Source organism: Neofelis nebulosa, chromosome 11 (assembly GCF_028018385.1).
Source record: "Neofelis nebulosa isolate mNeoNeb1 chromosome 11, mNeoNeb1.pri, whole genome shotgun sequence".
NCBI lineage: Eukaryota > Metazoa > Chordata > Mammalia > Carnivora > Felidae > Neofelis > Neofelis nebulosa.
Genome location: NC_080792.1, coordinates 76,793,123 through 76,807,360, shown reverse-complemented (window position 1 = coordinate 76,807,360; position 14,238 = coordinate 76,793,123). Strand labels below are relative to the sequence as shown.

General features: G+C 43.8%; 1 protein-coding gene across 1 annotated transcript; it reads right to left on the bottom strand.

Moving 5' to 3' along the window:
* Window positions 1-735: 735 nt before the first annotated feature.
* C11H12orf76 (chromosome 11 C12orf76 homolog) lies at window positions 736-6,631 on the bottom strand. The gene is made up of 2 exons (XM_058691010.1): window positions 6,427-6,631; window positions 736-1,986 (listed from the first exon to the last, which is right to left on the bottom strand). The coding sequence occupies exons 1-2, from the start codon at window positions 6,557-6,559 to the stop codon at window positions 1,901-1,903; spliced, it is 219 nt and encodes a 72-aa protein (XP_058546993.1). The 5' UTR covers window positions 6,560-6,631; the 3' UTR covers window positions 736-1,900.
* Window positions 6,632-14,238: the final 7,607 nt, after the last annotated feature.

Below are 14,238 nucleotides of genomic sequence, written 5' to 3'. Positions count from 1 at the left end.
TTTATTTAGAGACAGAATGTGCAAGCAGGGAAGGGGTAGAAAGAGGGAGAGACAGAATCCCAAGCAGGCTCTGCGTCACCAGTGCAGTGCCCAATGTGGGGCTCAAACCCACGAACCGTGAGATCATGACTGGAGCCAAGATCAAGAGTCGGATGCTTAACCAACGGAGCCACCCAGGCACCCTGGGCCTACCAAGTTTTTACTGTTTCCCTTTAAAATCCAAAGAATTGTTACACATTTTTAGGCAGCATATCAAAACGGCGCTCCAGATGAGGTGGGGATGTGCACTTCTGGGACTTAACTGTCAATGCCAGTCTCAGAATCCCACCTACTCCTCCCCACTGCAGTCAGTCAATAACCACGGTCTTTTATAGGACAGGCCAAAGGTGGTGACCCCTCCTTATTTATATTGGTTTCACAGCATTTGATCTTCACCACAATTACGAAAGATAAAGTGTGTACACATCACTTTACAGATGAAAAAACCAAGGCTCTAGGGAAGTTAAGCCTGTCTGTAATTAGAGCTGGGACAAGAATCCAGGTCTTCTGACCCCTAACCCAGCCTGAGAGATTACTTACGGCCCAGTCTTCTGAAATAATACCTTGGCTTGGGGCAGCTGTCTTATTTTACACATAAACTTAAAACTCAACTTCACAGTGCTTCCCTGAGTAGATCGGATTCAAATGCACACCAGCATTTTAGACGCTTGGGAAATAATTACTAGGAGTAAAACAGCATGTTAAGGTTTACTTTAATTGACACTTTGCTCAACAGTGAACGTTCAATGGCTCAATGTCAGGGTTACAAACAAAATCCTTAAGTCAAACAGTTACAGTATCCCACGTTAGTTCACATTTAGTGCAGATTAAAAAAAAATCAGTGCTGTGACTGAAGTACAAGGTAAGCATTTCAATTCAATAAAAAAATTAAACTTAGCACCCTTAAAATAAATACTGATAACCACTTTGTATCATTTCAGTAGGAAAAAAAATCCAGTCTAACAGTGCAAAATAGCAGCGTTTTCGAGGTTGAAATTAAATCTGTGCAAACACACACCCACCTGCCACTTTGCCTCCTACAATGAACACACGCTTCTGTTGGTTGAGAACCTCCTCACCCTGGGCTAAAAAGAGTTCCTGCTGAGTTTCTTTTAGGTTCCAAATCTGCAAAGCTGCCACAAGTTTTAGGCCACCACCTAGAAAGACTTCAGTGCAGCCCAAGGGAGATCAATGTGTTTCGGTGGGATGGAGCTCTTTTTCAGATAGACCAACCAGTAACGTTTCCAGTCTAACTCAGAACCTTCCAGCCGAAGGTGCGTGCGGTCACGGGCCTACGTGATGTGACCCTGACCCGAACGGGGGCATTTGAGTGCAGAGTCGATGCAGCATGAGGAGTGACGGCCTAAGTTCCCCACAGCTGACACTGCTCTGCAACCGGAGCATTCCAGGCCAACTCAGTGTGATTAAAAACATATGCGATTCTTAACCCCACTGTGACCAAACGGTTCTTCTAAGAAGGGAATGTCTACGTGTTAAGTCTACTTCTAATGAGTATTTTCAAACATTCAGTCCTTCCCAGTGTGGTTTTAACACTGCTCACGTAGTTACTGTCTTCTCATCTCTACAGGAAACCTGGAGCTTCAGGTCTTCCTTGTAACAAGTGTAAGTGCAGCCAGGTACAAAAAGAAACACTGAGAAGCAGACCCAATTATTTGCATTACAGTGTTAGGAAAAAATAACTGCCAGTTGTTTTTTCTAAATCATTTCACATTTGACAACAGTCCAGACTGACGGTCATCTCCAAGCAGGAAGGTTCTGATTCCGACTTCTCCAATGACCCACGTGCAACACAATTTATTCTTTTCTCAAATACTCGTGGAAGAACTGGTTTGCTCGGCTGTCACCGACGCCGAATGGGTTTATAGACACAAAATGCCAGCAGGATCACGGTCACCAGCAGGATGCTGAAAATGGTTCCCATCAACACTGCAAAAGGAAGACAGGTTACCTCCTAGCGGCAGCTCAGTGCCAGGCACTGCGCCGGGTGTGTGGGAGACAGACACAAACAGATTCTCTCTTGGGATGTTTCCACGTATGTGGGAGAGAAAACGTAAATAAGAGCATCTCACGTGGCTTGAAGGAATGCGATAGTGACGGGTAGAGGCTGGGTAACAGCAGGGAGGGAGGTGGAGAGAGGACCTGAGAAGGTGACACACAAATGGGAGACCACGATGAAGGAAGGAGCTGGCCGCCCAAAGACCTGCAGGGAGAGCACTGCGGCCCCGAGGGCCAGCAACGGAAGGCCCTGAGGGCCACACAAGCCCAGAAAGCCAATGAATGGAACGAGGCAAGCATGGCTGAAGGGGAAGGAAGAAAGGCAGGAAATGAAGTGAGAGGAAGGCTAGAGCCAGTTCACGCAGGGCTTTGCAGACCATGAAGGCAACATGGGGATTTAAGATGACTTTGAGGACCTTACGTAAAGAATGACATGATCTGGTTCAGTAGGGAAAACAGATCCCTCTGGCTGCTATACGGAGAACCATCTGATTATAGGGCACAAGAACAGAAGCAGAGAGCCCAACCACATTTTTAAGTTTAAAAAAATTTTAATGTTTATTTATAACAGAGACAGAGCACGAGCAGGGGACGGGCAGATAGAGAGGGAGACACAGAATCCGAAGCAGGCTTCAGGCTCTGAGCTGCCGGCACAGAGCCCAACATGGGGCTCAAACTCACGAACCATGAGATCATGACCTGAAGTCAGATACTTAACCGACTAAGCCACCCAGGTGTCCCTCATTTTTTTTTTTTTTTTAACGTTTATTTAGTTTTGAGAGAGACAGCATGAGTGGGGAAGGCACAAAGGGAGAGGGGCACAGAAGTTCTGAAGCAGGCTCAGTGCTGACAGCAGAGAGCCCAATGTGGGGCTCGAAATCACAAACTGTGAGATCATGACCTGAGCTGAAGTTGACGCTTAACCGACTAAGCCACCCAGGCGCCCAGCTACGTTAGTCATTCATAAAAACTGAGATCAAAAAAAAAGAGTGAAGCATGTCAATCTCTAGATGAGTCTTGACAAAGGCCTTCTGAGCCAAGAAGCAATGAACGAAGTTCACAAACCTATTACATTTTGGAGAGCAAATTTCACATCTAAAATCTCCAGGAGCTCCAGTGAGAAATAGGGCCTCCAACTCATCACTTCGGTTGAGCCCCGGTACAGTACTAGACATAAGAACCAGGGCTTTAAACTAACATAACCCAGGGCACCTGGGTGGCTCAGTCGGTTAAGTGGCTGACTCTTGATTTCAGCTCAGGTCACGATCTCACGGTTTGTCCTGTGTCGGGCTCCGTGCTGACGATGCAGAGTCTGCTTGGGATTCTCTCTCTCCCCCTCTCTCTGCCTCTCCATCATGCTCTTGCTCTCTCTCAAAATAAATAAAGAAAAATTTAAAAAATAATTAACGTAACCAGCAACCCAGCGAAAGAAAGGGCAATCCCATTTGTGTGACGACCTCAGAGCTCTTTGGAGAGTTCAAAATGTTACCCTCACCAAGCAAATGTACATTTGTTTTTAAATACGTGGGCCCATGCCAGGTTCCAGTTGGAGCCTAACCATGGCCCTTCTCCACTGTGGCTACTGAAAAAATAAGATTTGACCACAGTTTTATTTAAGTCCATAATGTGGGGGTATTTGTGATCCCTACAAAAATGCCCCAACACTGAACCCAGTTATTATTTAAAAGCTGACTCTCTCTCTCTCTCTCTCTCTCTCTCTCTCTCTCTCTCTATATATATATATATATATATATATATATGGGGGGGAAGGGGAAGAAAAGACACAGGTGACAAAGACAACCTACAACTTATACAAGCTAAAAGTCGTATCTCAAAAACAGGCCTCGTTACCTAAATACCTGCCCTTATTTTCAAAGTCTTGAATTCCATGAATTTGACTGAAACTGAACCTAGGTTGCCTTATTCTATTTGAACGATTTTCTTACATTTTACATTTTGGAAGCGCTCTGGACAAAAAAACAAACTCCCAAAGCAGGAACGCAGGTGACTGGAAGTGGAGAATGGAATCTCAAAACTGTTTTAAAATAATGAATTGTTAGCTACACAATATCCGTTTGGACAGCGATCCATTTGGGGCCTGACAAATTCTATTCTTCATCTTTTTACCTCTCTCACACTTTGCACATGGTATTAGCTGCCTGAACGGCAGGTGCAGGCAGAACCTAAGACTATTTAGGTCCTTCCTTACGGTTACTTCCCATTGGTCAGCTTCATTTCCTACATCTACCAAACGTGGCAAATAAAACCCACCCCACCAGGGTTCTTGAAACCTACCTATGGTAACCTATGAAAAGCACTCAGCAACAGTGTGGACATATAACATGCATATTATAATTGAAAGCCATTATTATGTCCTGAATAGGCAACATAGCACAGTGGTCAAGAATTCAGGGTTTGGGGTCAGACTGGGTTCCCAGACTGGGAATCCCAATGTAGATCACAGACAGGCTGTGTGATCTTAACGTAAGTTATACAATCTCTCTGTGTTTGTTCCCTCCTCTGAAAAGATGGGAGACAAAAATACCCACTGCACAGGACTGTTAGGGAAGTGTTTCTCAAACCATCTGTGGTAAAGAACTAGATTTTATAACTTTTAGCCTGTCCCAGGTCATTACTATATGCATGACTAATTAGCAGCTCCCTCTGCCTGCAAAGCATTACAGTCCAGGGACACCTGGGACTGGTCTCTACTTGCTTGCAACAATGTTGAAACAATGTCAAATTTTTAAATTTCTAAAGCTTAATTTCTGTAGTCCTCTCTTTGCAGATAAGTGGTTTGGGGACCCACTGGTCTGCAGACCACTCTATGAACAGTATTGTTCTACAGCAATGCTTCTCAACCAGGGGGATTTGGCCTCCAGTAGACATCTGGTAATGTCCAGAGATATTCTGATTATCCTCATTAGGAGCCAGGTGTGCAATTGGCATCTAGTGGGTAAAGGCTGGGGATGCCACTCAACGTCTTCTTTTTTTTTAATGTTGTTTAATTTTTAATATTTTTAAGTTTATTTATTTTGAGACAGAGAGAGTGAACAAGATAGCAAGTGTGCAAGTGGGGGAGGGGCTGAGAGAGGGGGGTGGAAACAGAGGATCCCAGGCAGGTTCTGCACTGTCAGCACAGAGCCCTACGTGGGGCTCGAACTCGTGAACCATGAGATCATGACCTGAGCCAAAGTCAGATGTTTAACTGACTGAGCCACCCAGGCGCCCCTAATGGTGCTCAGGACAGTGGGCCTCGCCTCCCCCAAACCCCACCAAAAACCATCTGGTCCAAAATATCAGTAGTACCCAGGTGGAGAAACTCTGTTCTAAAGGATTAAGCCACAGAGCACGTGGAACCCACTCAGGAGAGTGCTAGGTACACAGTAAGTGGTCATACATGTATTCAATATGAGTTCATGAGGAGTCAAGATAACCCAAAATGATTCTCTGTGGCAGAGAGATACAGATGTATCAATGAGGTACAGTGGGAAAGGAAGGACTTTGACTTTGGCAGAAGTCGGCCAAGCTTTAAGCTTCAGGACCCCTTTCAAAGCCAGCCAGCCACATGTATGTATGTATGTTTGTGTGTGTGTGTGTGTGTATGTGTCTTTTAGAGCTCCTCCCAAAAGGTAGGTTTTCAAGCTCCACAAAACCGAGGTTCTAGTACAAGTTTCTCCTGCTCTCTGAAGGTAGTGTGCCTATGAAATCTGTAGTAAGCAGAAATGGTGGGAAAGGAAAAAGCAATTACCGTTAATTTACACGGAATCCCGTCTGAGCTTCCCAGACCCCCAAACAACCTGTCTTAGGGTTTTCCGATACCTTAAGACACATTTCAAAGCTATAACGGCTTGATGCTAAGATGCTGAGTGTAGCTCCAGGGAAGGAGTTTGGTGGTGCCACTCTCGCTGCTCGGAGGTGTGCACTGCAGAAAACCTGCCCAACGCTATTTCCACTTTTTGCCTTTAATCCTCTTCGGGTTTCTTTAGGTTAGCGAAAACAGGTACTAATTTGGGTCTTTTCTTCAGAGTGAAGGGGCATAACGAAAACGCTCGAAAAGCAGAGGGGGGATACACTGTCTTCCAATACCACTATTCTAGCTGTGTAAACGTAGGCAATTAACTTCATCTCTTTGAATTTCACTTTGATCCGTAAAACAGGGCTGCACTCCTCCTTACCTTTCTCATTAAGTCACCCTTGTTGTCTAGCCTGGGCCCGCGCAGCCAGAGAAGTGGGGGCTCGACTCCCAGGTCATTCATGCAACCAGCACACAGGGAGAGCCCACTGGGTACCAGCCCCGACGCGGAGCTTCGGAAAAGAGCTGCACCTTCACACCCCGCCCCCGCCGCCGGCCAGCCCGCGGTCGCTCACCCAGGTTCTGCCCACGCAGCACGGCATACGGCCTGCTCCGCTCCGGCGGCTCCACGGGGCTCGGGGCCTCCGCCTGCCCCGCCAGGAGGCTGCCCAGGCCGAAGCACAGCCACCGCCACACACGAAGCAGCATCTTCCCAGACTCGAAGCGGCGGAGAGCTCACTTCCGCCGAAAGCCTCGCCTCCGTCCCCGCCCGCGCGCCTCCTTCCGCCGCTGCTTCCGCCCAGCCGGCGCACGCCGTTACCAGGGTAACCATAAATCCGTGGCCCAGTGTAACCCTGTCGCTAGTGGTTCCTACGGGATTAGCATTCCCTCTTGGCGAGCGTTTCCGCCCGGGGCCAATTTTTAGCGGGATCACCGGTCCGTCTGGGGCAACGTCCACCTCGATCACCATTCCGCTGTGACCAACGTTCCCCTTTTTGTGAGCTCCACGCGGGTCTCTTTTACGTAGGAGTCTGCTGCGTCCATTTTGGGTCTATCGAAGGTTTTTTGGTTTGTTTTGTTTTTTGTTCCTTCGTTTGTTTTAACGAATCTGTGCATTTTCTTTTTCGATCTTCGCCACAGGCCCAAGAAATAGACACTGTGTTGCCATCTGACAAATGCCACCTTCTCAAGAAGCCCTTACCTGGACATCCTTTTCCAAAATTGCAACTCTCCCACTCTCTCAACATACACTCTCCCTCCCCTTGTTCCCTCTCTCTCCCGCATCCCTCTTAACTCATCCCCATTTACATTAATGCGTTCAATGTACATTTTATTATTTTCTGAGTACGTGCTATCCCTCCTAGAATGTCAGGTCCCTGAAGGCAGAGATTTCATTCTTGCTCGCTGCTCTGTCCCAGAGCCTAGACTAGTAACATAGTACGTTCTGTGAATGCTTGCTGAATAAATGGGGAAACAGAGCTTAGTTAAGTGTTTGGCTTTGTAAGTGGCAGAGCTAGACTTTGACCCATATATAGTTCTGAATCTGGAGGCTTTACCACTGCAGGCACTGCCTCGCCTCATTTTTAAGGCTTGATTTGCAGTTTACCATTGTTTACCTCACAATGCAAAGAGATGGAAAAGCATTCTGTCAACTCTCTGTAGTCCTATCATGTGAAAATTAATAAAGAGAAACCTTGTTAAAACGGACTTAGCATGCTAGAAGGGGAAGCATCTAGCTTCTAGAAAGGGAGAGGCACACCACTTAATGTCACTTATAGGAAGAACTGTCAGTTACAGACCCAACAGAAGAATCCTCCAGAGGAAAGAATCATCAATTCCAGGCCCCAGTAGGAAAAGATGTATATTGCATCTCCTACAATAAATTGACTACCCCATGCAACCCAGGCAATGAGAAACTGTCATTGCCCTGAATTCTTGCTTTTCTCCAATGGACTTTCCTTCAAAATAACCCCTCCCAACTTTGTTCCTCTTGGCCATAATTTTCTCTCCTTTGTTTGTTGGACTTGTCTATAGCTTGCATAGCTTGCCATAGCTTGCATATCCTGAATTTCAATTCTCTTTTAATCCCAAATAAACTCATTTTTTGCTGGTAAAATATCTGATTATTTTTTTTCTTAAGCTTAACAATCCAAACTCAGGAGATCCCAAAGGGGAGTGTCTTCATTTATTAAACAAAACAAAACAAAACAAAACAAACAATAGTAGGTGCCCCTCACTCGCCTGACCTCATAGCTTTCACATTAGTTAAAAAGACAGATATAATGGGGCGCCTGGGTGGCTCAGTCGGTTAAGCGTCTAACTTCAGCTCAGGTCACGATCTCGCGGTCCATGAGTTCCAGCCCCGCCTCCGGCTCTGGGCTGGTGGCTCAGAGCCTGGAGCCTGCTTCCGATTCTGTGTCTCCCTCTCTCTCTGCCCCTCCCCCGTTCATGCTCTGTCTCTCTCTGTCTCAAAAATAAATAAACACTAAAAAAAATTTTTTTTAAAAGACAGATATTCACCAATCACACGGAGGTTTATATAATTCAAAATTGTGACAGATACCATAAGAAGAAAAAGGAAATAATGACAATAATAATAACAACAATTTTGAGTTTAGGCATCAGCTAAGTGTATTGCCAGTAGACTGGTAGATTTCCGCCCTGGGAACTGCTGGAATGCAGGGCATGCAACAAACCTCTGCCTGAAAGAAGGAAGGAAAAAGCTTCTCTTTAGCCAAGATCAGGGACCTAACTCATTTTCTGTAAGGTCAATCAGCCCATCCTAATATCCATGGGTTCCTGATGTCTTTAAAAGTAGAAAGAGGTAGTACGGCATAGTGACAAGACTTCCAGTTTCTGTCTTGCTGACCACTAGATTACCTCTGTGGATCTCAGTGTCTGAGATAACAGGGATGATATATGAGAGTTTGCTTCTGAGTTGCTAGAGGACTGAATGAGATAATACATGCAACTGACATCATACATTATAAGTGATTGAGATGTTGACTGTTACTATTCTCGAAAATACATCTTGGAAAAGTGGGTTTAAAATGGACCCTGGGGCGCCTGGGTGGCTCATTTGGTGAAGTATCTGACTCTTGGTTTCAGCTCAGGTCATGATCTCACGGTTATATAGACACAGAGGTTGACAGCACAGAACCTGCTTCGGATTCTCTCTCTCTCCCTCTCTCTGTCCCTTTCCCACTCATACTTTCTCTCTCTCAAAATAAATAAATACACTTAAAAATTATTTAAAAAATTAAATGAACCCTGAAAGTCATTGTAGTCTAACAGTTTGTGGGTTATTGGATGCCTAGCTTCATCTTTCTTGGCTGCCTATCATTTAACCATTTCAATTTGAACTTACACTCCCTTCAAAAAAAGAATGAGAAAACCAAGAGAATAAGCAATTGTTTAATGAGAATATATTGTGTGTAATTACGCCCCAGGCACTTTGACCTTCTTTTTGTTCCTGCATCAGGATTTTTACTGTTCCCTTTGCCTGTACTGCTCTTCCCTGAGATATGTGCACGGCAGGCAACTGTCCACCATTGTCTTCCGCCCAGATATGCATTCCTCAGACTGCCCTTTCTGGAGCCCCCAACACAGCCTCCACACTCACTCTTCTTCAAGCCCATCTTCTCTTCTGTATATTTGTCATCACTATCTTTTTTTTTTTTTTAATGTTTATTTATTTATTTTTGAAAGAGAGAGAGAGCGCACTATCAGGGGGAGGGGCAGTGAGAGAGGGAGACAGAATCTGAAACAGGCTCCAGGCTCTGAGCTGTTAGCACAGCACCTGACACAGGGCTTGAACTCATGAACCACAAGATCAGCACCAGAGCTGAAGTCTGTCACTTAACCAACTGAGCTACCCAAATGCTCCAGTTGAATGTTGAGTAAGCAAAAAGGCGAGGGGAGGAAGAAAAACAATAAAAATATTGAAAATAGCCTGTTTTCTCCACTTAGTAACATTACATATATTTGTACAGTACTAAAACAGCAGACCATTTACAATTAAATGTAGTCATTTCTAATTCCAAATTCTCACACCCTTGACTTTCTGATGCTCGGCTCATTGTACTTTATACTCTGGTGATTTGTGAGCATCTTATTTCTCTAACGGGACTGCAAACTTCTTCCATCAGGGTTGTAGGACATTCACTTAAATTTTAATTTCGTGTAAACAGTGAGTAACATTTAGTAAAAGTGCCACCCTGATATTGCATGGGATATCATATTAGTTGTTTACCTGCAACTCAAACGTAAGTGGGCCTCCTATATTTTTATTTGCTAAATCTGACAACTCTACCTTCAGAGCACAATCTGAAACTCATTCATTTTTATACCTTTCCTTCCCAACTTCCTAACATGGTGTGCTTTGCACACAGTAGGTGCTCAGTAAATGCATGTGTAATGAATACTTGCGTGATCATAGACTGTAGTATTAATCTGTGATGTCCAAGTCCCTACGGTTTAGGTAATACATTTCCATTTATAGTTTTTTCCCCCATAGAAACATAAACAAAAGCAAAAATGGCAAAATTTTGGGACTTGCCAATAATCAATCAATCAGCTAATTAATTAGTATTGTGGTTAAAGATACATAATATTTATCATTTTTACCATTCATAAATGTACAATTCAGTGGCATTACATTAAATACATTAATAATGTTGTATAACCATCACCACTATTTATATCCAAAACTTGTTCATCATCCTCCACTAAAACTTTCTACCCATTAGACAATAACTCTCCCTTCTCCCCTCCCCAGTCACTGATAACCTCTATTCTGTTACCAGTAACAGAATAACCTGTACTGTTTTTAAATTCCAGGTAACCTCTACTTTCTGTTCCTATGAATTTAACTATACTGGGTACCTCATGTAAGTGGGATCATCTAATATTTGTCCTTCTGTGTCTGGCTTATTTCACTAAGCGTAATGTTTTCAAGGTCCATTCATATGATCACATATTTCAAAATTTCATTCCTTTTTGTGGCTGAATAATATTGTCATATATATTTCTTTTTTTTTTTTTTTAAGTTTTCTTTATTTAAGTAATCTCTACACCCAATATGGGACTCAGATTCATGACCCCAAGATCAAGACTCATGTGCTGTTCTGACTGAGCCAGCCAGGTACCCCTCCATTATATATATTTCCATCTATCTATCTGTGTATCTATCTATCGATATCTTGTGTATCCATTCATTCATTGTTGGACACTTGGGTTGTTTCCACCTTTTGGCTATTGTGAATAATTTTGTTATGAACATTATTATACAAATACATGTTTAAGTTCCTGCTTTCTATTCTTTTGGATATATATACCTAGGAATGCGATTGCTGGATCATATGATTAGTTCTACATTTAGCCTTTTGAGAAACTGCCAAACCGTTTTCCATAAGAGCTGCATCGCTTTATATTCCCCTCACAAATGCAGGAGGGTTCCAATTTCTCCACATCATTGCCAACACTTGCTATTTTCTGGGGTTTTTTTAATTACATAAAAAATTATATCTACCCTAGTAGGTATAAAGTGGTATATCATTGTGGTTTTGATTTTCATTGAGAGGCACCAGTTTGTCAAAAATTGACATTTATTTTGAAATTTATTTATTTATTTTGAAATTCCAGTGTAATTAACATACAGTGTTGTATTAGTTTCAGTGTATAATATAACAATTCAACAATCCTATACATTACTCAGTGCTCATCACAGTAAGAGTACTCTTAATCCCCTTCACCTATTCACTCATCACCCCACCCACCTTTCCTCTGGTGCCCACCAGTTTGTTCCCTATATTTAAGAGTCTGGTGTTTTGCTTGTCTCTTTTTTTCTTTGTTCGTTTGTTTGGATTCACAAGTTCCACATATGAGTGAAACCATATGGTATTTGTCTTTCTCTGACTGGCTTATTTCATTTAGCATTATAATCTTTAGATCCATCCATGGTGTTGCAAATGGCAAGATTTCATTCTTTCTTATGGCTGAGTAATTTTCCATCATATGTATATATATAAATATATATATATATTTATCTCCATCATATATATATGTGTATATATATAATTTTCCATCATATATATATGAATATGTACCACATCTTCTTTATCCATTCATCAACCAATGGACATTTGGGCTGCTTCTATAGCTTGGCTACTGTAAATAACACTGCAATAAACATAGGGGTGCACGTATCTAATTCAAAAAGAGACATGCACCCCTATGTTCATTGCAGCATTATTTACAACAGCCAAGATAGGGAAGGTGCCAGTTTTAACTTAGGAAAGGAGTGTTTTGTGACGTGGTTTAGGAAGATACTTTGGTGGCCTTTTTGGTTATGAAAGGTAAAGCCCAGATGATGGTCTGGAATGGAGAACTGAAGACAAAAGAAGCTAAATTGCTTAAATAGGAAAATCATCTTAATTTCTCATTTTCACCCGACACCTGAAATATACATGGTGGGGGCCCTGAGATGAAAGCATGATACAGATGGGAGAATGGCTGGGTTGGGAGGAAGCCAACCCCAGCCTTCTGGCATCAGAAGGCTCACAAGATGGACGGTTGGTGCTATCTGGTATTTGGGTGTCTCTGGTTTCCTGTGATGGGCTCCAAAACCACCCTCTGCCCAAAACTTTAGTCCACCTGGGCTGCTATGACAAAATACTATACACTATGGAGTTTATAAACAACAAAAATTATTGCTCACGGTTCTGGAGGCTGGAAAAGTACAAGATCAAGGCAGTGTTGTTACTGAACAAATTTGGCTGCCCATCACTCGAAAGATCATCATTCATTGTTGCTCAAGAGATGAGTTTTGACTGGAAAGGAATTTGAGGTTTATTCAGGAAGCCGGCAACCAGGTGAGAGGGTGGACTCCTGTCCAAAAGCCAACTTCTGCCTGGCCCAGGCATTTTTATTTTTTTAAGTAGGCTCCACACCCAGCATGGATCTCAACGCAGGACTTGAACTCACAACCCTGAGATCAAGACCTGGGCTGAGATTAACTGAGCTACCCAAGCACCCCATGGCCCACGCATTTTTAAAGGGGTTTAACCAGGACACCTGGGTGGCTCAGTCAGTTGAGCGTCTGACTCCTGATCTCTGCTCAGGTCATGATCTGGTGGTTTGTGGGTTCAAGCCCCGTGTTGGGCTCTGTGCTGACAGCGCAGAGCCTGCTTGAGATTCTCTCTCTCCCTCTCTCTCTGCTACCCTTCCCCCCAACTTGCTCTTTCTCTTTCTCTCTCAAAATAAATAATCTTTAAAAAGATTAAAAAGGGGGCTAGGGTAGTTAATAACCAAAGGGAGTGCAGGGGCCTGCAACATTTCTTCATCACATACAGACTCAATTGCAGCTACAAATGTTATTTCAGTGCTTGGGGTTTGAGCCAGGGGGTCTCATTCTTTCATAATGTGCATGAGTATTCTGTTCTTTGTGCAAAGGAGGGCACAGGCTACAGATAGACATTTGTGTGACCTAAACAAAAGAAAAATATTTTGCTAAAAAAAATTGCCAGGCTAATCAGACAGGCGAGGTGGCTTCAAACAGACTTGCTGGCCTCTGTGGCCTAGGCAAGTTCTGATACTTCACTCCTCAAGGTCAGTGGCCTGCAAATCTCAAAGCATGTAAATTGGTTCTGTTACAGATCAAGGGCCTTAGGTTAACAAGTAAAGAGTGTGTTCACTTGAAGCAAGTTAACCCTTAAGACCCGCTGGAGTGCTGCTATAGCATCATGGTCATTATCGCATGAGACACGTTTTCCTGTTCACAGCTGGTGCCTTCTTACTTTGTCGTGGTGGAAGGGGCAAGGTAGCTTTGTGGGATGTCTTCTATAATCCCATTTGTGAGGGCTCCACCTTCATGACCTAATCACCTCCCAAGGCCCCACCTCCTGATACCATCACATTGGGGACTAGGATTTCAACATATGAATTTAGGGGTACACAAGCATTCAGGTCATAGCGGGGGATCATAGCGGGGGGGGGCGGGCATTTGGGGAATAAGGGGCGGTTGAGTCCATGTTTGGGGTGACTCAGGCTAAAGATATGACTACAGCCTTAGGAGTGTTGAGGAAATCACGCGGGGTAACAGGAAAGCATACGGGAGAAGTTCTGAGCAAGAAGTGAACATCAGGAGACTCACTGGAGCTGTTGAAGAAGGCTCAGGACATCCCATGGTGTTGATAAAATGAATTCTGGTTTTGCCTGCCCAGCATCTATTCCCCTTCTTCCAGTTATAGCAGGTGCCCTGTGGGGAACCACCCATCCTACCAGGCGTATGGGGTAATACATCTCCTACATAGCCCCACCGGTAAACACGTGACCCAGATGTGACCAATCAGCATCATCCGTCCCTCTGGCTACAGTGATTGGTTCCC

Excerpts from the sequence above, each read along its gene's own strand:
- C11H12orf76 (XM_058691010.1), bottom strand. The coding sequence starts at position 6,559 with ATGCTGCTTCGTGTGTGGCGGTGGCTGTGCTTCGGCCTGGGCAGCCTC. Across the intron at positions 1,987-6,426 it reads GCTGCGTGGGCAGAACCTGG|TGTTGATGGGAACCATTTTC; the intron begins GTGAGCGACCGC and ends TTCCTTTTGCAG.